At 33.7% G+C, this 22059-nt stretch overlaps 1 protein-coding gene across 3 annotated transcripts in view; it reads right to left on the bottom strand.

Annotated features, from left to right (window-relative positions):
- The window catches only part of TBCK (TBC1 domain containing kinase), a 234693-nt gene that overhangs the window by 78659 nt on the left and 133975 nt on the right, over positions 1-22059 (bottom strand). For all 3 annotated transcript variants that reach the window (XM_044224345.1, XM_044224343.1, XM_044224344.1), the window contains exons 21-23: positions 21264-21300; positions 20040-20201; positions 394-569 (exon numbers count right to left, since the gene is read on the bottom strand). In XM_044224345.1, coding sequence (XP_044080280.1) covers positions 394-569; positions 20040-20201; positions 21264-21300 — 375 coding nt within the window. The remainder of the gene's footprint in view (positions 1-393; positions 570-20039; positions 20202-21263; positions 21301-22059) is intronic.

Genomic DNA, 22059 nt, shown 5'->3' with positions numbered 1-22059 from the left:
GTCTTGATCCCAGGACCCTGGGATCATGACCTGAGTCTAAGGCAGGCAGACAGATACTTAAACAATGGAGCCACTGAGGTGCCCCATCTTTCTCTATTTCTGTAATTCTTCCTTTGCTTCTGTAACTCTTTTAGCATATGACAAGTTGAGATACTACAATTATACAGACAAAATGTGAAGCTTGCTACCTGAGGGAATATATCAAACAATATTCTTAACTGTAAAACTAAATAGACATAAAGGTTTTCTAAAGTTGCATAAATATAATCATAGATTAGAAAATAGTTAAAAAGACATAAGTGATAACATTATTATGAGCAAAAGTTATGCTACACTACATTTTTAACAACTGTTTGCCTTCAGAGTTTATAAATTAAATCTGTAGATACTTACCAAATCTGTTTTTGGAGGATCTGGACACTCAGTGGAGAAAAAAGGTGTCGAACTTCTGACTCCACTGCTATCAGGAACTGGCTTTGGAGGTTGAGCATGCTGTCTGTAAGTAGCACTTTTAGGAGTCCAGCAGAACAGGTTGATTGATTCCCGCACACAGCGTTCAATGTCAATTTCTAGATAGGAATTTTTTTTTAAAAAAGCAAACATTTAGAATTTGAATTGGTATGTTCATTAAAAAACACAATCTTTCCTAAATGCATGTATCCAATATGGCTAAGATGATAACCAATTACAAAAGATGTCAGCGAAAATATAGTATAGATATTAATCAGCATATATGATTATAATGGTGGGAGTATTTTATGTTATTATATACCTTCAGATATATATACATTTACATATGTGAATATATACATATATTTTTATGTGTATTTTGTTATCATCTACATATATACACATATACACATATATACATATACACAGTAGACATGTTTGGATTGTTCAGTATATCATTATTTAAACATCATGGAATATAACACATCTTATTTAAGAATCTGCCTCGTTTACTCTGATAGTAGTCTATTTTTTCAAAGTAGAATAGATATTGGGGAATTCACTTTAGAAAAATTCCAATTAATATGGTTAAGATAAAAATTTGAAGCTAAAGTGAGAAAACTCTGTCATTTAAAACAAAGTTGATCCATTTAAAGTGAGAAAACTCTGTCATTTAAAACAAAGTTGATCCATTTAACACTGTTAATTTCCAAAGGAAGAATTTCAGACCATAGGTTTTGCATCTGCAGGACTCAACTCAGTCTGACAAATCTGTCACCCAGTAAAAGCTTGGTCAAGTCAATGATCCAGATCACAGGTTGTAGTTCAGTCGTTAAATCACTAGCAATAGAAAAGCCAGTTGTATCTGCTTCCAAAACACCCTACCAATACCATAAAAGGTTTACAGTGAATCTTGAGAATTTACTGGCATCACCTCAATTTTACCCTGATGATTAGTACTGGCAGATACCCCATTCTTATTCACTTGACTCATGTCACCTCTCCATCTCAAAATCCTTCCAAAGTCCTTTATCATAACCAAAATATTATGCAAAAAGTATTTTATAAACTGTACATCAAAATAGCAATTATTCTTAAAAAGTCATCTGTTATCTTAAAGCACTACTTTTTTAAAATTTTGCATTATAATTTTGATTAATGCATTATGAATAAATCATGTACCCTGGATTATGGTTTCTTAGGTTTGATTCCAAGCTCCATGAAGAACTTTGTGATTCTGAAAAAAATAACTTCTCTAAATCCTGATTTATCCTCATACATTACTATCGTATCTCTCAGAAAAAGTGAACTATTTCCAAAATAATAAAATACATCCCATATTTCATTTGGGCCAGAATAGGTGGAAAATACATCTCTCCTGAAGACTTCTGTTCTTTTGCTCTAATGTTTCCAAGATCTAGTGAACAGCTGTTGTCCTGGCACTTCTCTTTACTAGCATCCAATTCCCTTTGGCTCTCCCCTATATTTGATCCCTAATTTGAGAGACAAGACATTATTTACTCCTTGATTTACTCCATCACTTTGGTGATTTACTCCATCACATTTTCCAGCAGCTTCTATGAAAGGATGTGCAGAAACCAAATTATTTTGAAATCTCCATGTCTTTTAAAATATTTATTCTGCCTTTGACTAAGAGTCAGAGTAGGCATAGCATTCTAGGGTTGAATTTTTTCAGTTTAGAGTTAGGCAAAAATAGTGCTCCATTGTCTTCTGAGAAGGCTGATATGATTCTCAGTTGAAATCATCTGTATGTGATTTTTCTATTTTCTGTAAGCTTTTAGGATCCCTGATGTTCTAAAATTTCATAATGATATATGTAAATATGTTACTTCATTATACAAGGTATTTGGTAGTCCTTTTGTAATCCTCCACCTAACAAAGTTCTTGCTTGGTATCTGCAGTAATTTGTTTTTTTCCTCTTCTCTCTTATTAAAAAAAAATCCTGAACATCCTGAATTTATTTTCTAATAATTTTGCATTTTCTTTACTTTTCATCTGTATTTTTGTTTTATTTTCTGAGATTTTTCCTAAACGTTATCATCTAACTCTTATTAGAAAGCTCACTGCATTTCCAGTAAATTCCAGTAAATCTTTTTTGTTCTTTGTTACTTAAAAAAAATCTGATTTGTCACAGTTGCAATAACTTCTCATAATTATCTTTCTGAGGATATTCCTGTATTCAGCTTGTGTTTGTCTGTGTTTTAGTTGGGGAGATTTTCTTTAGAGGTTTGGTGATCTATGATTCTACCTATTTAAAAGAACAGCACTAAAAATTAGATTGGAAGTATTGTATATGTGGCAGGTCTTAGTGACAGGTACATCCACTACTGGGTAGCTTCAAGACATGGTAATTTGTTAGAAGGCTGCTAAGTAAGGTATTTCTCCTCCTGGGGACGTTCTCCCTCTCCAGAGAATAATTCTCTGTCTAAACTAATCTTTGCCAGCATTGGCCCCAGAGAGTTCCAGGGGTTCTAACTACATACATCCCTTCACTTTTGCTCTCTGCTCTGAATTTCAAGATACTTTGGTTCTATTATTCCAAAGAATACTCCTCAAATTTACTGTTGTTATGGTCTTTTTTTTTTGTAAAATTTGCAAAAGTAAGATATTTGAGCCACAAACAGTGAAGATTTCTGTCTTTATACCAATTTTCCCTCTACTATACTTCATCTTGTGTTAGGCAATATTATAGTGGCTGGGGACACTTTGAGATATAACTAGGAATAAACTTTAGGAATAGACAATTAGTTTGGCTTAATGGGATGTATTTTTTGTGATTTGAAGTCACTTCAGGATATTGATAAAAGATTTTCTCCTTGAAGAAACTCTAGCCAGGTTCCTTTAAGCCCTTTCTTGGCTATGCCTCAACTTTGGCTTATAAACCCTTGAATGAAATGCTAGGAAAGTCTTTAATGGTTCAAGGCCACATCCCTAGGATGACTGTACCTCCCACCCCCAATCCTTAAAGTACCTGCCTGAGAAAAGTCAGGTTGCCAATATAATTTATTGTTTGTTCCAGTCAACATCTGAAGATAGGGTCTCTGTCTCCCAGTCACTGTGGGAAGGTAAAACCTAACTCCAGTAAGTGCCAGTTAGCAATCCTAGATGGGTTTCACATGGACCAAAGTCCTCCTTCTTACTTTTTGTAATTTTTCACTTTCCTGCATCTTTTAAGCCCCTCCTCACCCCAGTCCCCACCTATTCCCTCATTCTCACATTAAAATGCCCAGTTACTATTGTATAAATTATTCACGTTGGACTCTTCTTTATTGTTAACAGTATATTTATTACTGATTAGAACCTGTCCTTACCACTTTAACTAGTATTTGGCTTTGTTTATGTTTGACAGTACAGTAAAGTTATTGCTCTAGAAATGACTTCCTGAAATATTCCCATCACCCACTATATATGTGCAGAGATTATAATGCAGTACGATATGTCCTAGCACCAGAAGTTTATGGGTAGGAGAAAGAGCTGAAATAAACACAGCAAAAAATGGGACTTAAAAATTCTTCCAAACTTTAAACATGTAAAGTTGTATGTAGAGAATCTGGTTCTCACTGATGCCTGATCAAAAGAGAAATACTCTCCTTCTAGGAATATACTTGATAATGTTATAAGTTAGTTATAAGTACATCATTAACTTTTTTTCTCTTATGAAAGGAATTTCACAAAATAGCATTTTTGCATTTGTAGGAAAGAAATCTGTAGTACCATGACAGGAGTGTATTGCCTGTGTTAAGTCATATGGGATATGTATTCCCACTATCAATAATAAAAAACAAATTTCAACTAACAATGCCAATAGAAAAACTATAATCTATTTTTTGTATAGAACATTTGTACATGGGTGCCTGGGTGGCTCAGTCGTTAAGTGTCTGCCTTTGGCTCAGGGTGTGATCCTAGGGTCTTGGGGTCAAGCCCTGCATTAGGCTCCCTGCTCGGCAGGAAGCCTGCTTCTCCCTCTTCCACTCACACTACTTATGTTCCCTCTCTTGCGGTGTCTCTCTCTGTCAAATAAATAAAATCTTAAAAAAAATATGTGCAATTATTGTCATATGAAGAGATCATCATTGAGTATGTAGCAAAAAAAAAGAAGGAAAAATATAGATATATCTGACACTTAAAATTAAAATAGCATATCATTTTTCATTTTTGTTTTGGAATTTGTTATGATCTCCTTACTCATTCTCAATATTGTTTTAAAGGTCTAATTTTGTAATGTAATTTAATCTTCTTAGAAAGGGCCACTTCACATTGCTTAGGCTTAGGCCCACAAAACCTGGATCTTCCCCTATCTTTCAGTCTTCTACTAGGTGGCAGAGGAATAGACACATGACTAGCAAGGTTGGTGCAGAGATCTCCAGGGGTGGGAAAAATGAAACTACTCCTTATGGATACATTGAACTCATTCTTCTGGGTTTTTTGTTTTCTTTTGTTTTGTTTTTTTGCCTCATTTTCATTCACTTTCAATTCCTGGGACTTTCTTATGCTCTGCATCAAGAACTGGCTTGCTTCTTCCTAGTATTCTCCTTTACAGAAAGGTTTCAATTGTCTTTGCTTTTTATTAAGTAAGTTACTAGTGATGTAACTGTCTTCTCAATTTTTGTTGTTTCTTGTCTACTTATGCTCTCTTACATTCTTTGTTCTTAGAATTATATTTTTTTCTTTCCCTTACTGTTTCTCTTTAATGATGTTTCAGAAGGGATTAGAGATAGACATATGTGTACAATCTATCATTCTTAATTGGAAAGTTTTCAAACTTCAAAGCCTCTGGTTTAAAAAGGGTGGGAATGAATTTAGGAGATGAGCATAGTAGGCTTTAAGCCTTGCTCTATTAGTCCAGCTATTGGTCTAGTGGCATTTAAGGTATTTACTGGAAAGTGGTATAATAGTGGCATACTGGAAAGAGCATTAACCTGGGAGGCAGAATGACCTGGGTTTAAATTTCAATTCAATCATTTCCAAGTTGTTGGCCAATCTCATTTTTCTGCCTCTTTTTGCTCAATCATAAAATAGGGATAATATTACTTAAATCCTGGGAGCATTATGAGTTATAAATAATATTATTTCAGCACATGGAGGGAATTCAGAGATATTACAAACTTCCATATATATAAAATGCATGAAAAATCTTGGTACTTCCCCTGAAAATTTAAAAAGCATTAGCCTTAGATTCCAGTCAGTGTGCCTTCTTGTTTTAAACCCAGTTGAAATATAGGCTACATTTCTGTTTTGCACTTGGTAGATTTCCATTCAGAAAGAGATTGCCTTTTAAATAATATTCTTTAGCACCTTTCAAAATGCCAAAACTTGGAATGTTATTTAGTGATGAAAAGTAATGGGCTATCAAGCCATAACAGACGTAGAGGAAAAAGTCTGAAAAGCCTACATACTCTATGATTCCAAATAGTCCAACTATATGACATTCTGGAAACCACAAAGCTATCAAGACAGTTAAAAATAAAATCACTGATTTCCAGGGTATAGTGGGGTGGGGAGATTGGGAAAAGGACTGTATAGTTGTAGCACAGCAGATTTTTCAGAGTGGTGAAATTGTTCTATATAACACTACAGTGGTAAATACATAACATCACTCACTTGTCAAAACCCACAGAACTGCTCAAAACAAAGAGTGAACCTTAATGTAAACTTAGTTAATGGACCTAGTTAATAATAATGTATCAGTACTCATTCAGCAATTGTATCAAATGTGACACATTAAGGCAAGATGTCAAAAACAGGGTAAATTATGAGCAAAGAAGTGGAAAAATATGTGAATGCTGTACTATCTGTTCATTTTTTTTTCTGTAAATTTAAAACAGTCCCCTCAAAGTCTGTTAACTAAAAATCCAAAGCACAGTGATAGAAGTGACATCAGTAAACATAGCATAGTAGATAATTCTAAGGGCATTTCTTCTCCATGGAGGTGTTTTTTTTTTTTTTTTTTTTTTTTTTTTTTTTAAGAACTAATATGGCTTCTGAGTAAATTAGTCCCTTAGGCCTCTGATTCAGGTCATGATCTCATGGGTTGTGGGATCCAGCCCCAGTTCTCTGTGCTCAGCAGGGATACTGCTTGAAGATTCTCTCCCTCTGCCCCTCTCGCCACTCACCAGCCCCCAGCATGCCCTCTCTCAAATAAATAAATAAATCTTTTAAAAAGTTAAAAGAAGAGAAAGAACTAATGAAAGAAGTTAAAAATGTGTAATCATGTCATCTCTGTATTATATTTATTTCTTGACTATAGTAAAAAATTGTGACTCTTCCTCCACATGCAAAACAAACTCTGGTGCCAAAAAACATTAAGAAACATCCCCTTGCATATTACTGGACATAAAACAGAAACTGGATTTGAAAGAGTTAAAGTATTAGTAATTTTTTCCTAATCCTGCAAGAGGGGCCATTGAAGCTATTTCGGAATATATTGATTCACACAGGATATTTAACATATTGGGCAATTTGAACCATTTCTCTCTCTACTCTGAAATCCTCATCTGTAGTTAACAACAGTATGGTTATTATTTCATCCCAACCTGTGTTTGAGATAAATGCTCACAATTGTCTCTGTGAGGCAGCTAGAAAATTAAGTAGCCAGGAAAACTGCTAAGGATAGGAAATAAATAATATTTTATATCCAAACCACTACTGTAAAACATGGCTTGTTTAAATAAGAGCAGATAAATTGTAGGGATAATGTTTCGCATTTAAAATGAGTTAAAAATTTTATGAAGTTGAGTTTTTATTTGCTGTTCTCTGAGAAAGGACTAACACGTAGGAAAAAAAAAAAAAAAGGAACGGCCAGTAGTTTATCTAACAACAGGTTTTTAATCTAATACCAGGTACTGTCATTACTGTAGTTAAAAATAAGCTTCCTAAAGTTAGAAGTAAACTTCTGAAGATATTATATTGGACCATTTGAAATTGCTGATATGGAAACCTACCTTGTAAACAAGTAACATATTCCCCTGTAATAGTAATAAGTACTAGATTTGGACTCCAAATGCCAGTTACTAATTTATATGATAATGAGCATTGCATAATATCACCATGCCTTAGTTGTTTCAAGAGCAAAATGGAGATAATAAGAAAATCTACTTAACATACCTGTGATATATATACAAATAAAATTTTTTTTAAAACTTTATAAACCCTAAATGATTCACAGCCATTATCAGATTATTTACATTGTCCAAATTTTCTATTCACAATTTTGCTTCATAAATTAAGCTTATTATAGGAGAATTAAAAATGTACAAAGAGGTTTTGGTTTGAATAATGTTTCTTTGTGCCATTGTGTCCATAAAGGCCACCCTGCTGTTTATTTAGTTGAACTGAACTAAAACTGAATTCTTACTATGTACAAAGTATGGTATTAAGTTCTGAGGCATCATAAAGATGAGTAATTTCTGACAGTTTTGGAGAAGTGGCCCAGTCAGGGTGAGAGTTTCCATTGAACACACTGAGTATTCATTCAGTTAAGGACCTTGACATGTCACATTCTTGGACTAAATAAAAGGTAAAAAGACCTGCCTTAATAAAGAAAAAAATTAATATAGGCAAAAGGACCCACCAGTTATTTAACTGTCTAGCAAAACAAAACTCAACACTTTTTAAAGGAAGATAATAAAATCCAGACTCTTTTCAATGTATCTTCATCAATATCCACTGTATAATAAATAACTACATATGCAAAGCAGAAAATTGTGAACTATAATCAAGAGAAACAGAAGTTCAAGTAAATAGACCTGTAAGATGATCCAGAATTAGAATTGTTAGATAAGAATTTAAGGAATTACTATAAATATATTCAATGACTTAAAAGAAAATACTCCAAAGTGAATGGACAGAGAAATGCAAACAATAAAAAAGCCTGAAATACTAGAACAGAAAAACTCATTATTTGAAGTGGAAATTTACTGAAAGTTCTTAAAAGCAGAATAAATAAAAAGAACTATATTGGCAAAAAAAAAAAAAAAACCCAACCCAAAAAACCTATATTGGGGCACAGCACAGTCAATCCACTAAAAAACAAAATAAAGAGGAAGTACAAATCTGTAAAAAGGACTGAAGAGCACTGGTAATGGAAAAATATGGTGGTAAAATACAAAAAAATTATGTTAGCTTCTTTTAATATGGTTAAAAAGTAACTACTTAAAATCAGAATAGCAACAATTTATCGAGAAGTTTATTATAAATATAGATGTAAACCTCCAAAAGGAACAAGCCCTCCCAACACCTTGACTTTTGTCCAGACTGATTTTTTAACTTCTGACCTCCAATGTATAAATCATAAATCTGTGTTGTTTGTGATAGTCTTTTATAGGAGAAATAGGAAACTAATACACAAGGGTATACCCTAGGTGTAAACTGTTTTTCTATTCACTATTCATTTATTTTACTACTGTTTTCCACATTGGCTGTACCAGTTTACATTCCTAGCAGCAGTGCATGAGGGATCCTTTTTCTCTATATCCTTGCCAACACTTACTAATTTCCTGTCTTTTTGACTGCAGCCATTCTGACACTGTAAGGTGATAATCTCATTGTGGTTTCAATTTCAATAGGAATTGATTTGCACTTCCCTGATGATTAGTGATGTTGAGCATCTTTTCATGCACTTATTTGCCATTTGTATGTCTTCTTTGGAGAAATGTCAATTCAGTTCTTTGGCCATTTGTTAATCAGATTATTATTATTATTATTATTGATGTTGCTTTGTATAAACATTCTTTATATACTTCGGATATCAACCTCTTATTGGATATATCATTTGCAAATATTTTATCCCATTTAGTAGGTTGCATTTCAGTTTTGTTGATGGTTTGCTTTGCCGTGCAAAAGCTTTGTATTTTGGTGTAGTCCCAATAGTTTTTGCTTTTGTTTCCCTTGCCTGAGGAGAGATTATCTAAAAAATGTTCTTATGGCCTATGTCAAAGAAATTATTGCCTATGTTTTCTATGCCTATGGTTTCAGGTCTTACATTTAGGTCTTTAATCCATTTGGAGTTTGTTTTTGTGTATGATGTAACCAAGTGGCCCAGTTTTATTCTTTTGCATGTAGCTGTCCAGTTTTCCCAGCACCACTTATTGAAAGGACTGCCTTTCCCCCACTGTATACTCTTGTCCCTTTTGTGCAGATTAATTGGTCATATAAGTATGGGATTTTTTCTGGGCTGTCTATTCTGTTACATTGATCTATATGTCTATTTCTGTGCCAGTACAATGCTGTTTTGATTATTACAGCTTTATAACAGCAAATCTTGAAATCTGGGACTGTTATACCTCTGTCTTTGTTCTCTCTTAAGATTGTTTTGGCTATTTGAAGTCTTTTGTGGTTGCATATAAATTTCAGGATCATTTGTCTAGTTCTGTGAAAAATGTTGTTGGTATTTTGATAGGGATTGCATTAAGTCTGTAGAGTGCCTTGGGTATTTTTAACCAATTTTAACAATATTAATCCTTCCAATCCATGAGCAGGAAATATCTTTCCCTTTGTTTGTATCATCTTCAATTTCTTTAATCAATATACATCAGAGTACAGTTCTTTCACCCTCTTGGTTAAGTTTATTCCTAGGTATTTTATTCTCTTTGGTGCAACTGTAAGTGGGATTGTTTTCTTAATTTATCTTTCTGCTCCTTCCTTATTAGTGTACATAAGTACAATGGAGTTCTGTGTATTAATTCTGTGTCCTGCGACTTTACTGAATTCACTTAATACTTTTAATAGTTTTTTGGTGGAGTCTTTAAGATTTTCTCAGTATAATACCATGTTGTCTGCAAATACTGACTGTTTAACTTCTTCCTTACCAATATAGATGTCTCTTATATTTGTTTTTCTTGTCTCACTGCTGTTTCTAGGACTTCTAGTACTATGCTGAATGGAAGTGGTAAGAGTGGACATCCTTGTCTTTTTCTTGATGTCAAAGGAAAAGTGCTGTTTTTAATCATTGAATATGATATTAGCTGTAGGCTTTTCATAAATGGCCTTTATTATATTGAGGTATGTTCCCTCTAAAACTACTCTGTTGAAAGTTTTTATCATGAATGGATGTTGAATTTTGTCAAATGCTGTTTCTGCATGTATTGAGATGATCAGATTTTTATTCTTCATTTTGCTAATGTAACATGTTGAATGATTTGTGAATACTAAACCATCTTTGCATCCCTGACATAAATCCCATTTGATCATAGTGAATGATCCTTTTAGTATATTGCTGAATGTGGTTTGTTAATATTTTGTTGAGAATTTTTGAATCCATGTTCATCAGGGCTATTATTCTGTAGTTTTCTTCTCTCTCTCTTTCTTTCTTTGTGCCTTTGTCTACTTTTGACACCAGGGTAATGCTGGCCTTGTAGAATGTATTTGGAAGCTTTCCTTCCTTTTCTAATTTTTTTGGATAGTTTGAGGAGAATAGGTATTAAACTCTTCTTTAAATGTTTGGTAGAATTCACTTGTGAATTTACCTGGTCCTGGACTTCTGTTGTTGATAGTTCTTTCTTGTTTTATTTTTTTGTTTTGAGAGAGAGAGAATCTTAAGCAGGCTGTATACTTAATGAAGAGCCTGACATGGGGCTCGATCTCATGACCTCAGGTCAATACCTGAGCCAAAAGCAAGCATCAGACACTTACCTGACTGAGCCACCCAGGTGCCTCTCTTGGTAGTTTTTGCATTAGTAATTCAATTTTGTTACTAGTAACTAGTTTGTTCAGATATTCTACTTCTCCCTGATTCAGTTTTAAAAGATCCAGTTTTTAGAAGTTTATCTCTATTCACAATATTTTTGATACATCAAATGTGAGGGATTGTCTCTTAATCCCACAACCAATTCTCCAACTCTCTGGATACCAGCTGGATGTACTACAATTTAATTCAATTCTGAACAGTAACTAGCCAGAATTTGCACAGACCAGATAAGTTAAGGGCTTAGTCTCATAAGACTGCCTCCATTTCAGATGCCAGTCACAAGTCCCAGGTTGTCACCTATACTTCTGACCTACTGGCTATAAACTGTGGGTCTCATAATCCATTTCTCAGTTTAATTTGCTGTAACAGTTCACAGAACTCAGGGAAACACTTTACTTAAATTTACCAGTTTATTATAAAGGATACAAATGAACAGCCAGAAGAAGAGTAGGGCAATGTCTAGAAGGATCCTGAGTGTGGGAGCTTCTGTACCTGTGAAGTGAGGTGAACCTTCCAGCAAGTGGATATGTTCACCAATCAAGAATATTCTCTGAACTCTTTACATACTTCTATAAAGAATTCACAATATAGGCATGAGTTATTACTAACTCAATTAGCAGCTCCTCTCTTGTCCTAAGTGGATAGGCCAAGTTTCCAACCATGGCTTGGTCTTTCTGATTACCAGCTCTTATCCTGAAGCTCTCTAGGAGCCCACGAAGATTTATCTCATTAAAACAAACACTGTTCCTATCACCTAGAAATTACAAGGGACTTAGGACCTTTGAGTCAGGAACCAAAATCAAATACCAAATAATAGAATAAAAGATGCTCCTAGAATCCCTGTCATCCAGGTAATTATAAGTGTTTTAGGAACTCATTTCAGGAAGTAGGGGAAGAAACCAAATATATAGTTCTTACTCTGTCACACCTGGGAATTTGAGGTTGGTTTAACAAAATGGACTACTAATTAATGTAATTCTTCAGATTAACAGAATAAGGGAGGAACACCATATGATTAACATAATAAATGCTGACAAAAACATGTGACAAGGGCACCTGGGTGGCTCAGTGGGTTAACGCCTCTGCCTTCGGCTCAGGTCATGATTCCAGGGTCCTGGGATCGAGCCCCACATCAGGCTCTCTCCTCAGCAGGGAGCCTGTTTCCTCCTCTCTCTCTGCCTGCCTCTCTGCCTACTTGTGATCTCTGTTAAATAAATAAATAAAATCTTTAGAAAGAAAAAAAAAAAGTGACAAAAATTCAAAACCCACTAATCATAAAAACTCTCAACAGACTAGGAAAATAAGGGAACTTCCTTAATCTGATAAAGGGCATTTATTAAAAAAAATCTACAGCTAACATAAAGCTTAATGGTGAAACATCAAAAAAAGTTTTTTTCTTTCCAAGAGTGAACAAAGACAAGGATGTGTTTTCATCACATCATATTCATTGTGAACTGAAGGTCCTAGTCAGTGCAACGAAGCAAGAAAAATAAAAGAAAGGCATAAAAATGGGAAAGGAAGACATACAGCTGTCTTTTTTCTCAGACAATATGGATTTTTACATTTAGGAAAAAACCCCTAAGGAATATGCAAAACTATTAGAACGAGTAAATGAGTTTAGCAGCTTTGAAGGATATCATGGTTCAAAACTCAATTGAATTTCTACATATTACTGATAAGTAATTGGATAATAAATTTCAAAATTTGATGTACAATAGAGTGAAAAGTATAAAATACCTAGGAATACATTTAATAAAAAATAAGCAAAATATGACACTGAAAACTATAAGCATTGCTGAGAGAAATTAAAGAAGACCTAAATAAATGAAGATACACCATGTTCATGGATTGAACAATTTAATATTGATAAAGCTGCAGTTACATCTAATCTGATCTATTGATGGTAGTCAAAATACCACCAGCTTAGTCACAGATTTAATGAATTGTTGAACACTACACCAAAAACTAATGATGTATTATATGTTGGTTAACTGAACATAAAAACAAAACAAAACAAAACAAAACAAAAACACCAGGTAATTTAATGGGGGAAGGAAAGCCTTTTTAACAAAAGGAACTGAAATAACTGAATAAATATATGGGACAATAAATGAACCTCCATATCAAAATCATACCACATAATGAATTCATCTGGATCATAAACCAAGAAATGAAAACTAAAATAAGCTTCTGGAAGAAAACTTAGGAGAATACTTTAATGATTTTTAAAGTAGGCAAACATTTCCTAGGGAAGGCACACTATCTGAGGATTCTGGCTCCAGGATAAAAATCCAAAAATGACTTTTCAGGCTCAACCATAGGCAATTACAAATGCTTTACGTGGAGGCTTCATGGGAGAAGGAAGCCCTCTTCATACCAGACTTTGTAAATAGCCAATGCACTGTAGTCTCTGAAGGCAGTTGCTGTCAAGGACTCAGATCTCCCTGGCTGACCACGCTGTTATACATATCTACATTTATTATCCAGACCCCAAAACAGAGGTCATTTATCAGTTGCCTTTAGCAGAGGCTTTCTTCAGATACCTTTCAAAGACTTCATTTTTAGAGGAAGATGAACATGAAGATATTTCCTGCACTCTAGTTGAGTACTAAGTACTTTTTTCCTATTTATTTATTTATTTATTTATTTATTTATTTATTTATTCTAACTACTTTTCTATTCCAGTCTGTTTCCACTTTGCCCTTCCTGGGCTTCCAGTTCCATTAGACTGAAGGAACTTTTACTCCAGGCTTCCTTGGTAGTTAGACTTCCATGTTTGTGCTGATCCACCTGACCCTCCACTGTTCCATGTGGAAAAATAAAACATGGAGGAGTTGGTTCTTTCTTCTGTTTAGCCTCTTTCATATTCTATTGCACTAAGAAATTATAGACTTGACTGTTAGTTTAATTTTTGCTTGTTGTCTTAATTGACTACTACAACAAGTGGCTATCAGCCCACTTGAGCTCAGTCCATCCTCTGACAATATCCATAAAAGAAAAAAACTGATAAACTTTATTAAAATCAAAAGTCAACTTATCAAAAGACATAGTTGAGAAAACAGAAAGGCCAAGAACAGATAAAACTCATACACATTAATAGCACAGTAGTTGCTAAGGGGGGAGTAGAGATTGACAGGGGAGTGACATGAAGAAATTTTCTGGACTAATTCAAATATTCTACATCTTGATTAGGGTGTTGTTTACATAGATATTTATTACTGTCAGATGTACTGAACTGTGTAATTGAGGTCTATACATTTAACTGTCTATAAATCTTTCCTCAGTTAAAAATGTTTAAATATTGAGAGAAACAAACAAAAAGCAGCACAAGATCTTTGTATTGTCTATATCTGCAAAGTTTTTTTTTGCGTAAAATTTTCAGTGGGACTAGAATGGAGAGGCTAAATATGGACTTATATTCCATTTGTTCAATTACACAGCATTATTTATTATCAATTAAACATTTTAGAACATTTGAATAATTTTCTTAACATCCAAAACTGTAAGGATGATCTGCAACTTATTTATCTATCTCAACCACAGATATTTTTGACACAAATTATTTATAAGAAGGTGAGAATTATTCTATGTATTGATGTTCTAAGACATGAAAACATTTGCTGAACAAACAACTATGAAGTTGCTTATCTTACTAACAAAAAAAAAAAGGGTGAATGGAATAAAATATGCTTATTATGAAGCATTCTCTACAAGGTAAATCATAAGAACATCCTGACATCCTCAGGCTCATGGAACTGTTACCACCATTTAATATACTGAGAGGAAGTATATTTTACTGGGTAAAGAAGCACAGACTCAAGACTCAATAATTTTGAGTAACTCATCTCACATTTTAACATTGTTTGTAATGAGTATCATCTGCAGTCCAAGTAACACACAGATAGAATGTTATTACTAGATAAGAGGATTCCAAAACACAAGAAATGTGCAGTTAGAGACCAATTTATTAAGATTTTGTCATTGCTAAGGAGAGATAGCATGGGAAAATTCCCCGGGGGCTTTGCCATATAATTTCTTGTTGTAAAGATCAATTGGTACACTTTTACCATATTCTTGAACTTATTGCTGGCCAGTTGTTCTTTTTCCATTCTTTGGAATCATAGCATTTTCAAGTGTCCAATCCATTTTTCACATTGCACCCAGAATATTTTTTCTAAAATATAAATCTAATCATGTCATTTTTCTGTTTAAAACTTTTGAATTACATATGGAATAAAGCCAAAATTCCTCAGCATATCATATAAGGTCCTCATACTCAGGACTACATTTTCATCATTTATCACTGAGATCACCTCAGTCCAGTCCATTCACTCCAATATCTTTATCTCTCATTCTATCCTCTAGTCACTCAATTAGTACCCTACTTAGAGTTAGATGGTCATACAGTTGCATACCTCTGTGTCATCCTTATGGTATGTTCTAAGCTTCCAGTGCTTTTTCCTCATCTGCCTGTGGGGCTGGTATTGTCTTATCCTTATGTTTATAGCCTCAGTGCATAAAACTGAATGTCATATAATTGTTTTTTTAGATACATGTTGAATGAATGACTTAACTTATCCTAAGTTCTCAAGGAAGTGGTCAAAATTTCCCAACTACCAGTTCATCCACTTTAGGTGATTTCACAACTCAGAAACATTAAAGCAAAGTTGCTAAGTATCATTGATCAGTATTACTGAATGTTTTCCAAAAGTAAGTCACTCTTGCCTTGACTTTTTGTTCTAAACATGGTATTTTTCACAAGCCTACATTTACTGGGGTTTAGCTTTACTGACACCATTATTTATCTACATAATATTTCTGGATGATTTGTCCTTGTTTTATCCTTTCACATTTCTTAGTTCAATTCACATGGACACTATAGCAGAATAATATTAGACAGGACAAAAGGAAGTCTGACAGACATCATCCTGTAATTGAGCTTAAAAGGTGGTGACTTTGGAAGATGTCCTCATAACACCAGTGGCCGATATCTAGTACTGGGTGGTACCATAAAAATCTCAGTATTTCTTCTAAAAATACCTTGCCACTATTTTTAGACTGTATGAGAAATGGCAAATGTACTGCTTTCATATTTATCTCAACTAGTACTAAAATGACACACATAGCGATACATGTCAAGAACTTGTAGCAACATTTTCTAGCATCATTTGTACTTCCTCAAAAGGTAACATCTCACTATATAATCTACTACAAGGGAATAGAATTTGGGATAAATTTTTGGCAAAAACAATATCTTTCTGCTATGTTCTATCTTCAAGAATTAAAGAGTTAGTATAAAGTGATGGAAAGGAAGGAGAAAGGAGAGGGAACTTACAGAGATTGAATGTTTACATGTTCTTTATGTATTTTTCAAATATTAAATGCTACATATATTTTACAGGAATAGTTACACATACTGGATACTCAGTACCAGATTTTGTGTCAGGTGCATTATGTATATTATCCTTAGTGCTTGTCATAACACTAAAGCAGAAATTAATATGCCAGAACTGGGATGTGAGCTTACGTCTGTGTTACCTAAGACAGTTTGTTCCAGCAGGAGTACTACACTGAAAGCTTCCCAGTTCACACAGGCGGTGTGTGGTGGAGCTAGGACTTAATCTGTCTTGACCGCAAAGCCTGTGCTATCTACTATACTACACTGTCTCTCAGCAATGAAAGGAAATATTCTTCTTAGTCATAATATGTACTTAACACAGAAAGCTTACTTGAATTCTAAAGTAATTCCTCAATTGCTTTTGCTAACAAGGAAACCTATATGATTGATATCTACTTTAATAATTTATAGAAAGAGCCAAATGGGGGTGATTGTTGCATTTATAACACGACTAGGAAAGCCTGTCATGATAGAATGGAAAAGTGAGAAAAAGCAGAGTAATGATGACAATAATGTTAATAAAAATAATCACATCTTATTTGCTCTGTGCCAGTGCTCTGTGCTCTAAGTTATTTAGATATATTTATTTAACACAACAACTCTATGAGACAGGTACTATTATAATTTTCATGTAATAGAGTTAAGGAAACAAGGAGGTTAGGTCATGACCCTAAGGTCACACAGCTGTAATTGGTAGAGTCACACACTTGAAACCCAGGGGATTTGGTTCCACATTCCATGTTCTTTACAACTAGAGCTACTGAGTGTCTCTTTGTAGAAAGAAACCACTAGGGATGTCTGGGTGTCTCAGTTGGTTAAGCGTCTGCTTCGGCTCAGGTCACCATCCCAGGGTCCTGGGATGGAGTACAGCATCGGCCTCCCCGCTCAGCTGGGAGCCTGCTTCTGCCTCTGCCTGCCACTCCCCTGCTCCCCTTGCTTGTGTGCTCGCTCTATCACACTGGCATATAAATAAATAAAATCTTAAAAAGCAAACAAAACAACTAGTAAAAACTCAAAAAAATTGCAACCCTATTTTGTTCCCAAGGATACCAACTGAGCAGTGTTTCCATCATGTTACTGTCAATTGATATTCTGAAGCCATCTGCGTCAGCAAATAATTGAGTTAAATTTGCCCTTTGCTTATGCTTTTAAATGCAGATGAATGGGAATTTCAGTAAACTACAATGTATTAATGAGTTCAAATCAATGTTTGATTCTATCCTGTCTTTATCTACAGTCTGTTTCAAGAATTAAAGTGAAATACAGAGTTAGCCTATCTATCCTTTTTCTGTAGACTTAAAGATTGTTTCTTTTAAATATGTTCCAAGCTTATGTCACATAATATTTGGCTTAGAAAATACACATTCAGTGTGTTTGTATGTGTATTAATCTGGATTCACTTCTTAGAACTTCCCAGGATCACTTCCAGTTCCTCCAAGCACCAAGTACAGGTAGGAAAAGCTCAGTGTGATGGAAAAAAAGATCTCTTCAGATCTATTTAGGAAAGACATCCCAAGTAAGTATTCTTTGATTAAAAACAAAACACAGGTATATTTTAGGGCAAGGTCTATATTTAGATCCCTTCTGGGCTTTTTTAAGTCATATTTTTATTATACTATTTTTCTTCCCCAGCAGGAATTATATACAGTGACCAAGTAAATGATGAGCCAGAATAATGGCACAAAGGGTCAAGACGATTCACATCAGTAAAAGGCATCCTATTTCCAAAATAGGCAGAATTCACCTTTTCAATGAGTCAGTTCTAACAAATGTTTTCTTTCTTTCTGATTCCAGAAATAATGATTTTACTTTAATGGACAAGCAGAGTTATTGTTAATATGCCTATACAATCTGACAACAGATTCTTTCACCAGTGTTTAATGGTACTTTCATGTATGAAATTGGAAAGGTATTAAGTTTGCTTGATTTCAAAATGCACAATCAGCATTTCCTATTTTTTTTTTTTTTTAACAACTGACCAGAAAAAGTTTTTTAATCCTAATCAATCATCCTCTGTTTACTTTGGCCTCTGTTTAAGTTGGGAATGAGAGGAAAACATCTACAGGGTACAGACAGTGTTCCTAGTTTGTGAAACCAGCTTCTTTTTTGCTTTTCAATGCCAAAAGAAAAAATTTAATTTTATTTTCAAAAGGAATCTCCCAGAAGCACATATAAGAACTAAACTACTATTTGCTCTTATAAAAAATTATTTAAGTTTGGTAAGTTAGATGATGGTGATACTTTGAATTTGGGGGAAAAAAGGAAGGAGAAGTTTTAAATAAATATAAGCATTTTTGTTATTATTTACTCCAAAGGATGAAGATTTTTCAACAACAGACAGATAGTGAAGTACCAAATATAGATCATCCACTAAAGATAAAAACCAGGTAGGTAGCAGTTTTCTTATTCCTCTTGAGAGTGCTTAATAAATGCATAATTTTAAGGTAACTTTTTCTTTTTTCTTTTTTTTTTTTAGGATTTATTTTTTTCTCATTTTTAAAAAATTTAAATTCAACTAATTCACATACAGTGTATTATTAGTTTCAAGGAGAGGTCAGTGATTTACCAGTCTTATATAATACCCGGTGCTGATTACAACACATGCTCTCCTTTCTTTTGTTCTTTGTATTTAGGCAAATTCATCTCTTGGATAACTCTAAGTGTATTTATTACCAGCAGTCACTTGTGCCTGCCTAAAAGTATGAACAACAATAAATGCAGCAGAAGGGCTGGAGCCAATGAAATGATCTTTGAAAAAAGTAGACTTTTCTACCTGAAAAATGTTTCCATTTCTACAAAAATATAGTTTAGTTTTTAGTTTCATAGATTGTTATATCCTAGGTAGTCACATTATATTCATCTTTGCAACCACAGCAACAAAGCTTAGACCATAGTTGAATTCCCTATTTCCACACTTAGCATTTAACACCTAGGTTTACAAACTCTTCGCTTGTGAATATAATATATAGGTTAACCTCCTATCCTACACTATATGGCATGGAATTTCCCAGGAGTGTTATGTGCTCTCCCAAGGGCACTGTGTTTCCTTCCCTCAAACTGTCAAATGGTTAGTAAGCAGCTATGGATAGGAGAGAGCAAAGTTCCACGTGGATTACATCTTTGTGAAATTACAGATTCTCAAACACCTAACCAAGTAGCCCATACTGACTCTCTAGCAGCTGAAGATAAACAGGCCTGTCCTAAGATTGAAGGCAAATACGTTACTGCCCCCAGATCATTTACCCTTTTGGTGGTATTACTGACTTAAAAGTAAACACAGCCATCTAGTATGACCTGAGTGTGTATACCTACAATACTGGAACAGCAGTTGTGGCTGTAGATGAGTGACAGAATCCAGAGAAGGAAGTCAGGGCTCAAGAAGAGATTTTGAAAGCTTGGATGATTATTTTTGCAAATTATTATAAGACTGTCTCATTATCTTATAATTACATTTCATTGAGTGATTCTATTTATTTATTTCTGTACCTGGTAAATCAGAGAAGAGAAGAATGCACTCATTAAAGCCATTAGCCAAAAGCCGGTCCCGTAGCTGCTGGAGAATTGCTACTCCAATACAGAATGGGAAAGAGGAATTCCCAAGGAGTAAGGTATCCCAGAGATGGAAAATTTTGTGCAGTGGAAATACATCTGTAATACAACAAAACATAAATTTATCAATTACAATAAAAAACCAAAATAAAAGAAATTAAAACAATAACAAGCTGTTTTACTAGACATATGACAAATGCCTTATGGTCAAAACTGTTTAAGAACACATAGTACCAAACTGTTTTTATAAAATGTTTATAAATGCTATTTTGGGTTTGGTTTCATAAAATGTTTATAGAATTCTTTTTATACAATATTTATTGTTTCCTAAGACATCTTTAAAAATTGATAATCAGATTGGTCAAATGACATTTTCTAACCTCCACCATTGATCCTGGTATAGTTGTTCCATTCATTATATTTTTTCCTAGAATTTTCTTGTTATACTATTTTCACAAGTTTACTTACCTAGATGAAATTTAGTATTATTGTAGATTGAATGTTATTACATTTTAATTATGCATTCTAAATAACTGCTTTATTAAATTACCATTAAAAATTTATCTCATTTTTTGCAACTTTGTGTTTTTTTACATTTAACAATAGTGCAGATATCTTTTCAGGTTAATGCATACAGATCTACTCTAACTATAGTATTCCATATATCATTTATACACCTTTAAGCAGAATGTCCTCCATATTAATATCTGCAATTGATTAAACTATTACACATCCACATAATCTGCTTAATTTCTAGAGGAATTCTAGGTTTAGAAATAGCAAAAATATTAGTTACTAGAGGATTTCTAAAAACTGAGTCTCATTTGGTTTGTAAAAGTTGCCTTCCCCAAAACTCTATATAAATACTATAGTTATTGTTAATTTCTTTTTCAACAGAGGACAGAGATTGTATGGATGTCATGACATGTAAGATAGGCATCCTATATATCACTATGCAATACTCATCCTTTGTAATACTCTTTTTGTTATCCTCAAAACAATTCACATTTCTCCCTACCCAACTGTATTACATTAGAATTACATAAGGATGCTTATATAAATATATCTTTTAATATAACTGTAGCTATAATATACTGGGAAAAAAATGGAACTGTCCTTTTACTAATACGATATTGAAAGAAAAGGGAAAATGATACTTACGAGTAAACATGGTGAGAAACCAAGGGATAGCATAGAGCTATGGGTGGAAGAGGACAGGGGTGCCAGGGATGGATAAAAAAGAAATAAAATATAATTACAGTGATTATCAATAAGCTGAATGGCAAAAAATATTCGATGCTTTGGCCTACCCCACTGATTAAAATAAGAGTGAATGTTGATCATTATAATTATTACCACAAATCCTCTCTTAAATAGTATTATCTCTTACAAATGCTGCAGACAACACTTCTGCCAAGGATTATCCCACAGAATGTCTTCATTTCATCAAAGAAAATACTCAAGACAATGTCTAACCCAAACACAATACTAGCAAGCCAATTCCAAGGGTATACTTTCAGATTGTACAAAAACATTTCTAGGATTTTAATGGTCCTTATCAGTGTGGAGTTACCCTTAGTATTTTTGAGAATTGATAAGATAGTATTTGAAAAATGCACAAAATGTCTTATAAAAAGGTGCTACGAAGTACATGCTTTCTATAACCACTCTCTAAATTAATACAAAGCTTCATAACAAACTAAAAGTAATAAGGTCTAGAAATGAAATAATTTGGGTCTGAGTGACAAATTTATTTTCCTGTTTATTGCCTAGGATGAAAATAAATACACACACACACATACACATACTTTCAATTTCTTGACATTCTGAAAGTGAGAAATCACTCCTAATTTCTAAAAATAGAGTAAAATCTCCTTTGTCAGTATAGTAAGTATCAAAAATTAGTAATAATTTATAGAGAAATATGAAAAAACTCTAATTTTATTTTACTTTCTGT

Source organism: Neovison vison, chromosome 11 (assembly GCF_020171115.1).
Source record: "Neovison vison isolate M4711 chromosome 11, ASM_NN_V1, whole genome shotgun sequence".
NCBI classification, from domain to species: domain Eukaryota; kingdom Metazoa; phylum Chordata; class Mammalia; order Carnivora; family Mustelidae; genus Neogale; species Neogale vison.
This window is presented reverse-complemented; position numbering and strand designations above follow the sequence as displayed.